This window comes from Nerophis ophidion, linkage group LG02, assembly GCF_033978795.1.
Source record: "Nerophis ophidion isolate RoL-2023_Sa linkage group LG02, RoL_Noph_v1.0, whole genome shotgun sequence".
Lineage (NCBI taxonomy): Eukaryota > Metazoa > Chordata > Actinopteri > Syngnathiformes > Syngnathidae > Nerophis > Nerophis ophidion.
Window position 1 is genome coordinate 31584922 of NC_084612.1, and position 18785 is coordinate 31603706.

At 37.5% G+C, this 18785-nt stretch overlaps 1 protein-coding gene across 1 annotated transcript; it reads right to left on the reverse strand.

Annotated features, from left to right (window-relative positions):
- Positions 1–10931: 10931 nt before the first annotated feature.
- Positions 10932–18450, reverse strand: cmtr2 (cap methyltransferase 2). The gene is made up of 3 exons (XM_061881435.1): positions 18391–18450; positions 16326–17597; positions 10932–13837 (listed from the first exon to the last, which is right to left on the reverse strand). Exons 2-3 carry the CDS (start codon positions 17583–17585, stop codon positions 12773–12775), a joined length of 2325 nt encoding a protein of 774 aa, XP_061737419.1. The 5' UTR covers positions 17586–17597; positions 18391–18450; the 3' UTR covers positions 10932–12772.
- Between the last annotated feature and the right edge of the window lie 335 nt (positions 18451–18785).

An 18785-nucleotide genomic window follows, 5' to 3' on the forward strand; every position in this document is an offset into this window, starting at 1 on the left:
ACAATTGGAATTTTTTTTTTTTTCTCAAACCGGCAGTATATGTACGGGTTGTATTTGTAAAGCCTAAACTACCATATATTTTTCGGGCCATAGGGAACACCGGATTATACAACGCATTGCCGATGAGTGAGTCTATTCAGGTCTATTTTCATACAAAAAGCACACCAGATTATAAAGCGCATTAAAGGTGTCATATTAGGATTATTTTTTTCTACATATAAAACACTTCCTGGTGGTCTACATAACGTGTAGTGGTGGTTAAAATGTTGCATAGTTTATGTTTTACGAATCTCATCGTCTCTTCATGATGCGCCGTTTTGTGGGCGGTCCTATTTACGTGGCTCCACGTCTTCCAGTCATATTTGCTGTATTGGTAGTTTTTAGCACTTCCATAAGTCTACTGACATATAAAAGTTAGAATTGTACACTTCCTTATATTGGACATGGCAACAGCAGAGAATGAATGCACCACAACAAGAGGATAGAGAAAATGAACGAGCTTATTGACAATGACAGAATACAATGGCGGATGCTGGAAATTATGCAGATCCCAAATACACACAGGCAGGTACCTATGGGTAGAAACAGTTGGTTTTGCATAATACTGCAATACAAAACACCAGATTATGTTTCCTAACAAGTGCATTTTTGAGACCTTATACACATGCCATAATAATACTTGTATGTTGAAGCACAGTACATCTGACTACGGTAGCCGCAATGCTCCAACAATCCATCAAGCGGTGCGACTTCTTTGATTACCAAAGTTATACTAAAACATTTTGACAGATATTTGAGCGCTCTGTGTAATCTTCTATTTTGTAAATGAAACATCAAAGTTTTAGTGTTGCTTGCTAGTGTAATTTATTGAACAGGCGTCAACCTGCAGTTGATATATTTTCTCTTATGTGTGACTGCCATCTACTGATCATACTTATTACACCGTGTACCAAAAAAAGGTTGCTCCGAGGTCGGTAAGCATAACCAGAATTAATACATACATTTGGCAAACTGGGTTTTAAGGTGCACTGTTGATTTTTTGAGAAAATTAAGAGATTTTAAGTTCGCCTTCAGTCCGAAAATACGGTGAATGGTTTTAGAAGGGACACAGGAGTGGGGGGTGGGGGAGAACGGTAGAAGGGTTACTTTAACATTTGCAGGGATTGTTTAATAACAGTTTGATCTTGGCTTGGCTGTTGTAAAACTCCTCAAGGGTCATTAGTATATAATGATAAATAGCACCATTACAAGCACAAGGGAACATTTAACCCAGCACCTAAATATTTCTTTAGACAGCTGTAATTTTTCCCATCAACCCTTCTAGATCATTCATTTCGACAGCTGCCTTAATGGCCCATATATTTAGCTGGTGACAGACATAAAGAACATACATTATGACAGGGTTTGTGGGTCCCATTTCATGACACATGGTTCCTGACAGTTCATTCCTTTCACAGGAGAGGAACTCATTAGCATTTTATGAAAACAACCCCAGAGAGGCATTAGATTAGAGATCGTCCAACATGATTTACACACAGAGATGACAAACACTCCTGTAAAAACAGGAACTAAACAGCAATATTTCCACCTATGGACACTCCAGTTCTGGTCGGTGTCAGGGGTTAATTGATTGTAGTTGTTTATGAACATATCAGAACACTGACCACCTTGACAGATTTATGATCCCATAGTCCTATTTCCCCCTGGGTAGCTTTTTAATTTTTGCCTAGACAATAAGGTGTAGCCTGCACGTACAGCCTTGGGATTTCACAAATGATAACCCTTTTAAACTTATCACATTGGATACGTTTGAACTGCATTGAATATTTACCGGCTACTTATTTTTTATGACGGGGTCTTTAAGGATTAACATGGAAATGTAAAAAAAAAAAAAGAAGATTCTTTAACATTATCTGCAGGTTCATATGCACGGCTGTGTTATTCCAGATGATTCAGCAGCAAAAACCATTAAGGTTTCTTGGGATTATGTGTCGAAAGCGTTCATTCTTATCTATGTTCTTTTCAGTGTCTTCCATTATGACATTTTGCCAAAGACAGCAAAAAATAGCTGAGATTAATCTGATATATGAGGGACCCAATATGTAGGAATTTTATCGTATTTAGTCAGAAATAATACTTCATAAAAAGATAAGCACAATAAATAACTGGATAATTTCAAGGTCTGCCTCGGCTGTAAAAAAATAAATAAAATAAATAAATATTTTTTTTCCTCCATACAGCCCATATGAACCGGAAACTATCTGGCAATAATTTAAAAAAAAAGATTCATAACAATATGCTACTTCCTATTCCAGGACAGATTGTCCTCTTTCTGTTTTGTTTGTGTTCAACTCAGTGGCTAAAGGTTAAATTACATCTGACAAATAGGAAGAGCCCTAACAATATTTAGAATGAAACTGTCAGTTGGCCTGCTAACACAAATTAATATATAGCTTTCAATTTTATTTTTTGGGTGCGTCCACCCCGCCAGATGGTACCAGCCGAATATCTTTTTTTTCTAATACAAAGATTTATCTCCCGTTGCCCTGTTTTCAAAGCCTTTTTTTTTTAATTGTTTAATCATAATTGTGGTTATATGTAGTTGAACACAATAAAGTCACCATAACACTAATCAATCTATGAAACACTAAATGCTAGGTAACCTGTTCATTATAGAGTTTTTGATTGATTGAAACTTTTATTAGTAGATTGCACAGTACAGTAGATATTCCGTACAATTACCACTAAATGGTAACACCCGAATAAGTTTTTCAACTTGTTTAAATCGGGGTCCACATTAATAAATTCATGGTACAAATATCAGCATAAGTAGTAGCTACCAACATTTACATATCAACCTCCAGAAACCGTTTTATCTTTCACAATTGAAAACAATTTATGTATCTTGTGGCCTCCCAACATTCCTTACTATTATACCAACACATTGTGTTTATCTTTTGTGATTTAACAAAAGCATTCCAAACACAATTTAACTGTGAAGATACTCGTAGCATGTTATAGTGGCTATGTTGGCTATATTATGTCACAATGAAAACATACAGTAACCGTCTTCAATAAATCTTCATCAAGCATCCTCCAAAACATTTACATTTTTATATTTATACTGTAGCACAGTCTCTGCAGGTTTCAATATGTCAAATTTAAGACTTTTTAAGGAATTTTTTTAAGACCATCTTGAAAATAATTTAAGCCCATATCACATCCATATGGACAAAAAATACAACAAAGTTTTTCGGACTATAAGTCACAGTTTTTGTCATAGTTTGGCTTGGGGTGCGACTTATACTCAGGAGCGACTTATGTGTGAAATTAACACATTACCGTAAAATATCAAATAATATTATTTAGCTCATTCACGTAAGAGACTAGACATATAAAATGTCATGGGATTTAGCGATTAGGAGTGAAAGATTGTTTGGTAAACATACAGCATGTTCTACACTGTAAAAAAATTCTTATTTTTATGGTTAATTTACTCTAAATTTCTACTGTAATTTTTCTTTTTTTTTAAATAGGTTATAAAACTGTAGAATTGAAGACATTATCTGTAAATAAACAAACTGCCTGTTATTTTAAGTAATATGCCAGTAATGACAAACTATGTATATTTCTATTTTTTTACAGAAAAATACCAAATTAATTATATACATCATTTTCTGTTTTCTCAAATTACTTTCAAGTTCATGTACAATTACAGTAATTAACTTTCATTAAATATGTAGCCTGTTATATAAAAGTCTATGTCCATAGTAACGATCTAAGCTTTATATGTAATTTTAAGGTAAATCTTACATTTTTAATATTTGTGTGTATTTGTACATTCAAATCGAAAAATATACGAAACCTCATATATAAAGGTTTATGCTCATACTAACAATTTAACATTTTTCTCTGTAATATGACATGCGTGGGTGACTGCAAGTCATACTTGATCACAGCCAACAGCCATACAGGTCACGCTGACGGTGGCCGTACAAACAACTTTAACACTGTTACAAATATGCGCCACACTGTGGAGCCACATCAAACAAGAATGATAAACACATTTCAAGAGAACATCTCACCGTAACACAACATTAACATAACAGAAACAATACCCAGAATTCCATGTGTTACAATATACACCCCCACCACCAAACCCCGCCCACTTCAACCAACGCACAGAGGGGGGCGGTGATGTGGTGGGATGGGGGTGTAGCCCGGAAGAGTCAGCGCTGCATGGGATTGTGGGTATTTGTTATGTTGTGTTTATGTTGTGTTACAGTGAGGATGTTCTCCTGAAATGTGTTTATCATTCTTGTTTGATGTGGGTTCAAAGTGTGGCGCATATTTGTAACAGTGTCAAAGTTGTTTCTACGGCCACCGTCAGTGTGACCTGTATGGCTGTCGAGCAAGTATGTCTTGCTTTCACTTTCACGTGTGTTGAAAACGTACACTTCACGCGCCCAAGTCGGCACGCTGGTGATTCGGTGAATGAGCGAACACGGAGGGCGACAAAGCCCTGTCACGGTACGACCGTGATATAATCGCTCGGGCAAACATTGGGTCAATCCTACGAGAGGGTCACTGAAAGTTTCGCTGTAAAATGGTAGGATCGGTTAGTATGTTGCTAGCCATTCATAGAAGGTGAACCCACTTTTCACCAAGTTCCTGCATCCAGTGGCCCCCTGGTAGAGTGAATGTGAGACCCCAGATCCTAACAATTCAGAAAAAATCAGTAAAACAATGGTATTTTTCTGTGGAACTGCCAGCATTGTCACTTCATTAAAGATGGTTGATCGTAATAATTTGGAAAAACTCTGTAAAATAAAGGTATTTTTCTGCAGAACTGTTTGCATCGTCACTTTATTAAAAGGTGGTTGATCTTAATAATTTAGTAAAAATCTGTAAAATTACGATATTTCTCCGCAAAACGTTTCATGAAAATTTCTGGATGTATATTGTTTTTTATCATTATTTGGTTTACAATGTTTTATTTTAATTTTATGGTTTTCGTTTGGCAGCCGTAGCTGCAAGTAAATGACCGTTTTTTTACAGAATTTCTTTTTACAGTGTATATGTTATAGTTATTTGAATGACTCTTACCATATGTTGTTAACATAACAGGCACCTTCTCCGTTGGTTAATTAAACATCATATAGCGTACACTTATTCAGCCTGTTGTTCACTATTCTTTATTTATTTTGAATTTCCTTTCAAATGTCTATTCTTGGTGTTGTTTTATCAAATACATTTCCCCAAAAAATGCGCCTTACACTCCAGTGCAACTAATGTATATTTTTTTCTTTCTTATTTATTATGCATTTTCGGCAGGTGCAACTTCTACTCCCGAGCAACTTATACTCCGAAAAATACAGTAGTTACGTTATAGCCTCCTCAAAAATCGAAACATTTTAAAGCAAGACTGAATTTTATTCATGTTTTAAATAAAAGTAACGTCAATAGATCAACACCTTTCAAAATTGCATTTAAGACCTTTTATGAGATTTTAGGAGAATTTTAGACATTTTAAGGACTTAAATGCAAATTATTGGATATAAGACTTTTTTTTAGACTTAAGACCCCACAGATACCCTGTGTAAGCAGTTTTACCTTGAAATTGTGTTAATTTGCCATGTTTTTGCAATCACTCTGCAACTGAGCTGATGCTGCTAATGCTAAAATCTACATGCTAATGTTTAAAAGCTGCCATGTTTTCCGTAATATCATAATTTAAACAAGAACATTATGGATTATTGGTTTATGGTTATGGTTTATTCCAGATGCTCTTTACCTTTTTGACCTCGACACCCAACTTTTCCACTACAGAGCGGCCCGAAACCCACTCAAATATTAACAGTGAATTATTATTTTTACTTAATTTTAAATTGTATTCAATACCTACATCTAACCTATTTACAGTTATACAGGATAAACCTTGTCAAATGATATGAAACCATGTGTTAATCAAATATTATCATCAAGGCTTAGGACAGACTGATTACAAAAATAATAAATACATAAACTAGGCAAGGCAAGTTAATCTAGAGAGCGCAATCAGTACACACAGCAATTCAATGTGCTGTACAGACACTCCCAGGAAGGCAAAACCAAAAATAAAATAATTAATAAATAATAATAAATGCATTCTAATGAAATACACTGCAAAAGAAAATTAAATGTAATTATTTTGTGCTAAAATAAATGCGTTCTATATAAATAAATAAGATATTTTTCTTAAATTAACAGTCAATAAAATTAAAAGTTCATTAACAATACAGCTTCACCAGTCATAATTTTTCCGCTTGGGATACAAACTTCTCTACGACTTTTCCTGCAGAGTTCATGTTTGTTGATATTGTTATTACAGCCACAAATCGTGGAAAAGTGTATTACAAGTGAGTAATGCCGCGGTCCTTAGGAGCCACAGTTGAAAAACACTTTTGGAGGTCATTTTGGGGTGGCGCTCCCGCCCCAACAATGGTTAAGAAACACTATCTGGCAAATGTTTTTGATTTTGAACTACAGTATTAGCATAACCAGAGGTGGGTAGAGTAGCCAGAAATTGTACTCAAGTAAGAGTACTGTTACTTTAGAGATTTATTACTCAAGTAAAAGTAAGGAGTAGTCAACCAAATATTTACTTGAGTAAAAGTAAAACGTATGTTGTGAAAAAACTACTCAAGTACTGAGTAACTGATGACTAACCTGATTACGGCAACAAATATTGCACAAAAACATAAAAATAGAAATGAGCAAATTCAGAGCCAGGAATATCTCTTAAGCAACTAAAACAATAATATATATTAAATAATAGTACATTAAAATAAAATTTAAAAATGGCACATTGAGCCACAATAACTATAGGCTCAGTAGGCATTCATTGATTTGATTGATTGATTGATTAAAACTTATGTTAGTAGATTGCACAGTACAGTACATATTCCGTACAATTGACCACAAAATGGTAACAACCCAATAAGTTTTTCAACGTTAATCAATTACTTAATGACCAAGTTGGGGTGATCTACCTCATATATACATATACATACACACACATATCATATATACATACAGTGTATATATATATATATATATATATATATATATATATATATATATATATATATATATATATATACATTTATATATACAGTATATAATTTATATTTATTTATTTTGCCGTTTTTGTTAACATGTTGAAGGTGTTTTAATGAATATACATGCATATTTAACATATAGATTCTTATCTTTCATGAAGACAAGAATATAAGTTGGTGTATTACCTGATTCTGATGACTTGCAAATGGAGGAGAAAACAAGTTCCTCTTTTCTGTCTAATACCACATGAAAGTCGTTGGTTTTTGGCATCTTATCTGTCCAGCTTCCATATTTGTTTTTATACACTTTACAAGAAATACATTGGCGGCAAACACCGTAGCTTGCTAGCTTGTATGCTCTGGCTTTCGGAGACTCTTATTTAGTTAACGCAGGCGCGATGGAGCGGCACTTTTATTGTGAAGACAGGAACTGTGCCATCAGTCTTTAGGCTTTTGACGGGAGGTACGGTTGAAATAAAAAGTGTCTTTTTTCCCCTTACACTTTTGATTGAAACTTGTATTATTAGATTGCACAGTACAGTACATATTCCGTACAATTGAACACTGAATGGTAACACCCCAATAATTTTGTCAACATGTTTAAATCGGGTTTTACGTATCACGGTCATGTGACCGTCTGGCTCTGTTTGATTGGTGCAACGTCAACAGTGACTGCATGTGATTGGTGAAACGCAAGCATGCGTAGATTCTACTTTGAAGCTCTCATAACCAAAACATTAATAGATCGATAAAAAAAGTAGCGAGTAGCGAGCTGAATGTAGATAAATGGAACGGAGCAAAAGTAGCGTTTCTTCTCTATAAATATACTCAAGTAAAAGTAAAAGTATGTTGCATAAAAACTACTCGTAGAAGTACAATTTATCCCAAAAGTTACTCAAGTAAATGTAACGGAGTAAATGTAGCGCGTTACTACCCACATCTGAGCATAACACATCGCAATTGTTAATGAATATCTATGAATCTAGCATGATATGCTAGATGAGCTTGCTAACATTTTACTAGCAGTGTTCTGCATTATTTGACATTCAAGACAGTCAGTCACTTTCAAAACAAGTATCCATCATCAATCAATCACAGTTTATTCATGTAGCACTTAATCACAAGTGTCTCAAAGGGCTGCACAAGCAACAACGACATCAATATAATATACTATTAATTTCTCTCACAGAACTACAAACCCCGTTTCCATACGAGTTGGGAAATTGGGTTAGATGTAAATATAAACGGAATACTATGATTTCCAAAAAATTTTCAACTCATATTCAGTTGAATATGCTGCAAAGACAACAAATTTGATGTTCAAACTGATAAACATTTTGTTTTTTGCAAATAATCATTAGCTTTAGAATTTGATGCCAGCAACACGTGACAAAGAAGTTGGGAAAGGTGGGAATAAATACTGATAAAGTTGAGAAATGCTCATCAAACACTTATTTGGAACATCCCACGGGTGTGCAGGCTAATTGGGAACAGGTGGGTGCCATGATTGAGTAAAAAGGCAGCTTCCATAAAATGCTCAGTAATTCACAAACAAGGATGGGGTAAGGGTCACCACTTCATAAGGAAATTGTCGAACAGTTTTAGAAGAACATTTCTCAACGAGCTATTGCAAGGAATTTAGGGATTTTACCGTCTACGGTCCGTAAATCATCAAAAGCTTCAGAGAATCTGGAAAAATCACTGCACGTAAGCGATGATATTACAGACCTTTGATCCCTCAGGGGGCTTCACGGTGGCAGAGGTGTTAGTGCGTCTGCCTCACAATACGAAGGTCCTGCAGTCTTGGGTTCAATCCCAGGCTCGGGATCTTTCTGTGTGGAGTTTGCATGTCCTCCCCGTGAATGCGTGGGTTCCCTCCGGGTACTCCGGCTTCCTCCCACCTCCAAAGACATGCACCTGGGGATAGGTTGATTGGCAACACTAAATTGGCCCTAGTGTGTGAATCTGAGTGTGAATGTTGTCTGTCTATCTGTGTTGGCCCTGCGATGAGGTGGCGACTTGTCCAGGGTGTACCCCGCCTTCCGCCCGATTGTAGCTGAGATAGCCCCCCCCCCCGACCCCAAAAGGGAATAAGCGGTTGAAAATGGATGGATGGATAGATGATCCTTCAAGTGGTACTGCATCAAAAAACGACATCAGTGTGTAAAGGATATCACCACATTGGCTCATTAACACTTCATAAAACCACTGTCAGTAACTACAGTTGGTCGCTACATCTGTAAGTGCAAGTTAATACTCTACTATGCAAAGCCAAACCCATTTATCAACAGCACCTAGAAACGCCACCCGCTTCGCTGGGCCTGAGCTCATCTAAGATGGACTGATGCAAAGTGGAAAAGTGTCCTATGGTCTGACGAGTCCACATTTCCAATTATATTTGGAAACTGTGGACGTGGTGTCCCGGAACAAAGAGGAAAAAAAACATCCGGATTGTTATAGGCGCAAAGTTCAAAAGCCAGCATCTGTGATGGTATGGTGGTGTAATAGTGCCCAAGGCATGGGTAACTTACACATCTGTGAAGGCACCATTAATGCTGAAAGGTCCATACAGGTTTTGGAGCAACATATGTTGTCATCCAAGCAACGCTATCATGGACACCCCTGCTTATTTCAGCAAGCCACGTGTTACAGCGTGGCTTCGTTGTAAAAAAATGTGGGTACTTTCCTGGCCCGCCTGCAGACCAGAAATGTCTCCCATCCAAAATGTGTGGCGCATATTGAAGCTTAAAATACGACAGCGGAGACCCCGGACTGTTGAACGACTGAAGCTCTACTTAAAACAAGAATGGGAAAGAATTCCACTTTCAAAGCTTCAACAATAAGTTTCCTCAGTTCCCAAATGTTTATTGAGTGTTGTTAAAAGAAAAGGTTATGTAACCCAGTGGTGAACATGTCCTTTCCCAACTACTTTGGCACAATTTGCAGCCATGAAATTCTAAGTCTATTATTTGCAAAAAAAAATAAAGTTTATGGGTTTGAACATCAAATATCTTGTCTTTGTAGTGCATTAAACTGATTACATGGGTTGAAAATGATTTGCAAATCATTGTATTCCGTTTATATTTACATCTAACACAATTTCCCAACTCATATGGAAACGGGGTTTGTACATTAAGAAATTATTAAATCCTTGGTCTGGAACCAACTAAAATCAAATCTCTCCTCTCAGCTTTTTGTAAACAATGATTATTTCATGCTTTTCCGTTTGCTTGAATAAACCTAATCTCCTAAACCATTTGTATTAATCTGAGTGATTTGTTTGGGTGCATGGTTTAGGTGTCAGATTAGTGATGATTGATGACTTTTATTTTTTTGTATTTTTGCACTAAGATCTACTTTTTAACTCGAAATATAATATTGAAAGAGTAAAGATCCCAAGAGCATTCTGCTGAAAAATTATAATTCTGTGATCTTGGAGAATGTCGCAGGGAGCGCATGAAGGCAAACCAACCCCGCAACATAAACTCTTGTTTCTTGATGGAAGTTCATAAAACAGGAATGCATTGAGTAAACCCATCATCCAAGCAATTCTACAGCCAAAAGCTCCAGCACATCCTGGGACAAAATAACACATTGCTGGAGACAAGCAGCTCTCCAGGGTAGGGCGCAGTAGCTAACTAACCATCTGTGATGACCGTAAGCACTGCATTCAGCATTAGGGACTTTTGTTTATTTAAATCTTCCCTAAAACCCTTCAGTGAATATATTTTCGCATGAGTTCTGATGAAAGAAACTTTTGTTATCACACACGCACATAACAAGAGTTGTAATGCTAACTCCAGGATAATGGTGATCAATTAAGCAAGCAGGTACAAAATGTGCTATCTTTTTTATTGGAAAACAAACCCTTGTTTTAAATGTGCTTCCCAAAATACATTTAAAAAAGGGGTATTATATTCGAGTCAATAGAGTCTTTTGTTTAAGCTCTTTTTTGACATGTATTTTAGAAACAACACTCAAAGCAGTTTTTGAACAAAACAAGGAACTGATGGAAAACAACAAATACTCATACTAATAAACGTAGAATAATATTCACAATGTATAAGGTTTTTATTTTACTTTATCCAAACACAATTGCAACAATATTGCTATTGAATCTTTCATATTTGTAACCCAAATTGTTCATTTTGATCATTAGTAGTAGCCCACATATTGTTTTTGACAACTTAAGGTAAAAAAAGATATAATGAAAAGTCTGTTTAAAAATACAGAGTAACACAGTAGAACCTCTAAAGTCAATTGCACATGAGCACAAACAGTTTGGACTTCAATCAAACACATTGAGGCAAAGTATGACTCATAAACTCAGCATTGTTTTGCTTTTGATTTCACATTCACAAATTAGGAGTAGCTTCGGCAAATTATTTTAGGTGACACCTTGAGGAGATGAAGATATTACGCACATTCATAGAAAGAATACTGAATTTCAATTTAAACTCAAGTGTGCCAAATTATATAGTTAGGTTTATTTCTGTACAATATACTAACATACATGGTGTCAGCCGATTTTCACATTCTTTTATTGTAAAGAATTTTAAAATGTAACTTTAAATATTGCTTTTACAGTTTAAGATTATATTATCGCTTCCTCAAAGCACTGTGGCGGTGGCGGATAACTCCCTTCCAGTGCAAAGTTGTTTTTAAGTAGATAATCTTTGCCTCCATGGCAGCAATTAAACTATGTTTCTTCCATGTACTATTATCACTGGAGGACAAGAAATAGCTGAACATGCTAACATACACAGCGTATGAGGATTAAATAGGCCAGGCTAAACGCTAAACTGGAACTCTTGAACGTAAGCAAAGGTGGGCGAATCAATATAAATAAATACCAGCAGTAACGATACCCAGTGTCAGTATACGGTCGGTACTACAGTGAATAGATGGATATCTTTTATCATCACAAAATGTTTTGTCATTATTGTTATTTTTCGCAAACTCAGAAAATAAGTCCCTTTACACAGGAGGACTTTAAAACCCCAAAAAAACTAATTACTTAAATCAGAGGCAAAAGATGGAAACAATTTAAATATTTAAATTATATTGTCATGCCACCATCCTGTGTTTTCGTCTGATTATAGTTATGATCAAAAATGTAATCATTTAATGATCTTGAATATTGTAATTATCAGTTTTAGCCAATAATAATGTAATGCCAATACTGCCCCTGTAACTACTACAAATTGGTAGTACCTCCTAAAACTAAACAGAATAGAGTGCTAATTACAATTTAATAGAAGTGTCGGTAGAACCATGTTACGACAGGAAGTAACCATATATCAGCGTTAAATTAACAGGTAGAATAATAATAGCTTTAAGAAACTGATACAACTGGAAATGACACAAAAAGTTACCTCATACGTCAAGCCAAATTAGGAGCCTTTATAACCCATTTTACAATTGGTTCTATTACCATGTACATACCAAATAATATACTGTGATGTAAATGGTTATCACAGGAGGCTGCGATATATATTGAGATTTAGTTTTTAGGCCATGTCGCCCCTCTTTAACTTTTACAATGGATTGTTTCTGGCCTAGAGGTTTCACTGTAGGTCGATTTTGGACTAAGTCTAAATCTGCAAAAGTAGTATTTAATTAGTCTCCCCAAAAATTGTTTTGTGATAAAAAAAATTAAAAAACATGGCATTTTAAAGTCCGTCCTTTGCCTGCATGAGCAAATGCAACCTATGTCGAATGATTTCAGAGTTCATAGTCCACAAGAAGTCGGTCACTCCTCCAGTGAACATTTCCTCCATGGGCACAAATTGCAGCACCTGAGTGTCACCCTCCGACTGTCTTTCATCTGTATCCTCTCCTTTTAGCAGCCCACTAATACGGTTCTGGACATCAGTCAGTGCTGGGAGTATATGGCTTGCAGCTTGGGGGCAAAAGCCCACGCAGATAAGGACCGCTCCGACCAGGTCGGATGGGGGCGGGGACCTGAATGTCACTAAGCGAAAACAGGTGTGCAAGCAGAGCACCAGCGCGGCCGAGACACGGCTGAGTGCAGACGACACAGGCAGCAGCAATGCGTCCCCAGACGTCAGCCTCTGCAGTGACAATACAATGCAGCTAACAAGCTGATGCTGGTACTGGGGCGCGGCGTCATGCAGTGCGCTGTAACTTCCTTGAGGATTCGAACACTCCGATGGAAACATTATGACCAAATCCCCATTACAGATGCCACAAGCTTCCCAAACTGAGCGGCTGCCAAACACCAGACAGTGCCTTTTCTTTTTGTTCCTTTCATTGTCAATACAAAGACCTGCCACGTCCGACAAGATGGAAGATGCATTAACCGTGTGGCATGATTTACAGGGAGGCAGATGATTCAAGTCCACTGCTACGTTCCCAGCTGAGGCCACCAGTGTTTCATTCAAGTGATTCAACAAGACTGTAGCACAGAATGCAGAGTTTTTGACAGCGGGCAGTGCTGCACCCTCAATAACGTACCAGGTATCCACGTGAGAGCTGACCAGTGGTCCTTGCAGCATGCAGGGCGGCCCATCAGTGTCACCGGCGTGTTGCTGCATCCAGCTGGCATGGCAACCCCTCTCTACACGCTCCCTCCAGCTCAGGGTCTGCAATTCCCTCCGCTCATTGAAGGAGCCTGTTTGCTTCTTCTGTCCCAGAAGGCTGTCTGCAGAAACACGGCAGCAGGCTGGTCTGATGGCGTTACGGGAGATCCACCGACTTCGAGGGAGGAAAGTCACCTAAGCACAAAGACACCTTATCACTCAAATGTTACAGTGGCAGTGAACCTCTAGAGCAAACCCTGACACAAATACTAGTGTGGGGCTGAAGCTATCAATTACTTTAGTTATTTATAGATTGGTTTGTTGATTATATATTCATTATTTGAATAAAATAAATGCACTTTTAACATGTGCGCATAAATGAAATTTTTTAAATACAAAAAAAACGCAAAGCTGTTTGGCGCCACACAGATCAAGGCACCCAGTAGTGCAGAAACTATGTAAGCCTATTTTAAGTTGCAGGGACTCTGGATTCGATTATTTTTTATTAGTTACACTCATAATTATTCAACTAAATCAATTCAATAATTGAAGCAAAAAAATATAAACCTTTGCTTTTTTTCTAATATAATTAATTGTTGCAAATATCGATTATTTTAAAGGGGTAATATTATTTTTTCTCCATTTAAAACACTTCCTTGTGGTCTACACACTATGTAATGGTAAATTTGTGGTAAAAATGTTGCATAGGTTATGTTTTACAGACCATCTTTAAGCTACTTTCTACTTTGAACGTCTTTTCAGGATGCACCGTTTTGGGGGCGGTCTGATTTACGCCCCTCTACTTAAACTGCGTCTTCTACCCGTCAGCCATGTGGAAGTAGATGTATTTTATCGCTTCCATATGTATTCTACTGACAGATATAAGTTAGAGCTATACGCTACTTTGTATTAGAAATGGCAAAAGTGGAGCATGCATATGCATGTACGAGCAGTGCACTCGAGCAAAGATCTTTGATTATATTCCTACCATATATGGGGCTATCCGCTGATGTCACAACTGGGAAAAATGTTACTAATAAGGCAAAATCCAAACAGTTCATTTGGAGGAAGGATGAATGAATACAAGATTGTTTTATAAATATCTATTCGTCCATGGCTTATTTTCACATTTTTGGGACTTATGCAGACCCCAAATAACACAAAAACAGGCACAAATAGATAAGAAAAGTTTTAGTTGACTTGTCAGAGATAACTTTTTTCGATTAGTCGACGAGTCAAACGATTATTGCTTATAAACTGCTTTACATGTTCAAGTTTGACATGGAGTCCGTCACTTAATTTGTTCTAATTTTTAAAACATATTAGAGTATATTTATTTGTAACAAAAACAAATGGGTTTAATTACAAAGGAGATAACCACAGTGAAAAATACAACTACACCTATAGTGAAGGATTTCCTGTAAACATAACTTTCAGTGCGAAAGGTATTTTTATCCAGCATTGTTTGAGTTATTTAGCCGCAATTATTTGCCTAAACTACATCTATCAAGTTTGTCAATTTTGGCATCCATTTTAGACTTGGAAATGGCGAGAAAGACCTGAAAAGACGCTTGGAAATACCACCTTTTTCTTTGCAAGTATTGTGAGTCATTCTTCATCTAAACGGGAATATATTAACATCTTATTTGTCAGTATCCTAGTGACGTCAGACAATGTACAGTAAGTGATGTTTTATTATGTTTGTTTCTTCTTATGAAATCTGCAGTTCGTAGTAATCAGTGATGTTGTCGAAGAAAAAGCAAATGTCGTAAGACTTGTGATTTTTTCAAATACAGCGTTACTGTATGCTTAAATTTAGCTAAATACGTAAGTATTACATGTTATTATAAATGCAGGGTGTCTATCTGTGTTGGCCCTGCGATGAGGTTGTGACTTGTCCAGGGTGTACCCCGCCTTCCGCCCAATTGTAGCTGAGATAGGCGCCAGCACCCCCCGCGACCCCAAAAGGGAATAAGCGGTAGAAGATGGATGGATGGATGGATGGGTTTCCCACACATTCATTTATTTGTGGCGGCCTGCCACGAAAGAATTACGGCCGCCACAAATAAAAATTAAAAAATAAATAAATAAATGAATCAACATTTATTTCATATTGGTATGTACATTGCCGCCCGACCACACCATCACAAACACCTGTGGGAAACACTGCAATGCGCCTCTTATCATAAATGTGCCCGAGATTACATGGCATATATACTCACAGTGTGTATATAAAACATTGATGGAGGTGTAGTGATGTTTTTTAAAGCACTTAAGAGACCGAATAGAGCGACTCCCATAGTCTCAATTGGAAGCGGACTTTTGATCGCATTTATTTACTAGTTAGAATACATAAAAAACGCAAAACATGTACGCTTGTCTTACATATGGATTGTGAATGATAGCCACAATTACAACAAAAAGTGCAGTTCCCATTTAAGTGTCATGATTACTTGAGGACAAGGTTGAACATATTACACACAGAGGAAGAGAATGAGGACCTAGTTTAAACTAATGTTTTGAATTTGTTATTCTGTCAATAGAACTCACTATAAATGAATTTTAAAAATTAGTTAATACATGAGATTTTTATCGATATTGGTGTTGACCGATTTCACTCATGAATGATCGGAATTGGCAGCATACAACTCTGATCCGAACACCCCTAATATTCTGACTGTACCTGGAATCGCCGCAAGTATTCCTGAGCTGTACAATCCCTGATGTAGTTGAGCCTCTCCCTCTGCTCTGTGCTCATTCCTTCAAACAACCTCAAGTTTTCTGTGATGGTCTCCACCTGCAGAGAGTGAAAGTACGTGCACATCTCCTCATGCTGTGTAAGGAATGACGGTGGAATTGAAGATTCTGGGAAAAGTGCATCTCGTCCCGCCAGATGTGGTCCGTAATCCCGAATGAGTTTGGAGAGCAGGGGTCTCACAGCTTCTTTGCTGTCATAGTCAAGGCACACAACGTAAACTTCTGAGTTCCCCGCTTTACTAGTAGCAGGTTTGAAGACGCTGACAGAGCGGAAACAGCAGTTGAGCAGGTAGAGCATGCAGATTGAAGAATGCTCAAACAGAGTGAACATTTTGACCACAAAGGAGCCACCAGGGCTCAGGAGCAGCAAAGCGGCCGTGACCTCACAGTAATGCAGTGGGGCCACCAGCGCCTCTTGCTCATCGGGGTTCTCCTGACAGTTAATACTACCATCTGCTGTCACCAAATCAACTCTACGCATGTTTGCTACAAATGCCTGCAACTCCAGAAGATGCTTCTGGACCATGATGTCGCCCGTGTTATCCGAGCCAAAGAACCACCATGGCAGAGTGTTGGCAATCAACCGATCATCTGTGATGGTTGTCCCCCCCGCATTGGCCTCGTGGTAGGGGTTGAGCGTGTTGGCGGCCCAGCTCCAGTCACAGTAGCGTGTGGACTCGCTGGTCTTGATGTAGTGGTTCAGAGCGCTAATGAAAGCCCCGGGCGCTTCACACAGGTGAACAGTGTTTAGCTCCCCAGAGAGGAGCGCCATCTCAGGAAGAAGACGGAAGGTTCCGATGATCTCATAGAACTTGCACCATGCCTGAGTGCAGATTTCCGCATTGGCAGTGGATCGCACAGTGGCAATGACCTTACCGGCCCGGTTAGTAGAGTTGGTGTGCTCATGCCAGACTTGGATTTTCTTATCACTAAGTTGGTTCTTTACATCATTAAGTGACACCTTCAGGGCTTGAAGGCGGCAATTAGGAACTTTTGCAGCATAGTTAAGGGTCACGCTAGTATTTGGGATGCACCACTCGCCATTGGACGGTTTGAGATAGGTTCTAAATTTACTGAATAGACCTTTGATCTCAGTAAGTGTATCAGCATCACAAGCGACCATGTCATTCACTTGACGCTGCTGCCGTTGCTGCTTGCAGACTTTCTTCTTTGTGCCAGAGTTCATCCTTCTCACCCACTGTGTGAGAACAACACATTTGTTAGAATAAAAATACGCTGAGAAACACATTCATTTTTAATTTCCCCTCAGGGATTAAAAAAGTATGTCTGATTCTGATTTACAAGGAAATACACAAATGAATGTAATAATTTTCCACAACATGCATGACTGGTGTAAAATGACTAAGGAAGTTCATTGTAATGTGGCACCCTTGAGCAAAAATGCAAACTGAAATTCCTGCTCTTTTCACATTAAAAGGAGTTTTTTTTTTCTTTGCTAAAGTGCACTTGAGTTTTATGACTCAAGTGCATATAGTTTGGCTCTGAAGCAACCCAATATGGATGATAATATGAAAAAAGCGTAACGTGTAAAATATTCAGGCAGCACTATGAATAGTTTCCAAGTCATGATTGATATCTAAACATTAGGCAGTTGTATTTTAAAAGGAAAAAAAATTACATGTTTAACACTAGTGTAAGCAGTCAAAAGGCTATGGTTAAACGTGTTCATATGAACAAATGTTAGCTTGGACTAGAGTATCCGGTGGTTATTTACTTATTGTATAGAGGCGCCGTGAACGCAAACTTATCTTAATTCAACACCTGCAGCCACAATAAAAAAAAAGGCAATTCGACGGACAATGTTTCGTATCGGATAAACAATAAACATAGCGTATAAAAAAAACAGCTAAACATATCATATTTCATTTTTCTATACAGTCAATTGTATCAATGTCTTTAGAGCAACGTTTTTGACTGGTAAAAACTACGTAAATATGCAAACAATCGTGAATTCGCAGATGTAAACTTACCGGACCCTTCTGCGGTACAAAACCGGAAGACGCGTCACCACGTGACCATTTGAGTTTCCAATGAGCATGCGCCGGCCAGTGCGTGGTGGGCGTGTCCATTTTCTAAACACAATTCAGCTGTTTTGCAAAATAACAAACCCAGACTCTCCCATGGGTAGATTAAAAAATTTAAAACATTGGTTGAATCTTATAAAATGTCAACTGTGAAGATAATCATAGCATGTATACATTCGTATGAATACAATTTATTTTAGATAAGTCCAGTTTTTTAAAATGTTATCTGTATCTTGTTTTGTTTTACTGTATCTATATTTCCATCCATCCATCCATCCATCCATCCATCCATTTTCTGCTGCTTATTCCCTTTGGGGTTGCGGGGGGGCGCTGGTGCCTAT

Excerpts from the sequence above, each read along its gene's own strand:
- cmtr2 (XM_061881435.1), bottom strand. The coding sequence starts at position 17,585 with ATGAACTCTGGCACAAAGAAGAAAGTCTGCAAGCAGCAACGGCAGCAG. Across the intron at positions 13,838-16,325 it reads AATACTTGCGGCGATTCCAG|GTGACTTTCCTCCCTCGAAG; the intron begins GTACAGTCAGAA and ends CTTTGTGCTTAG.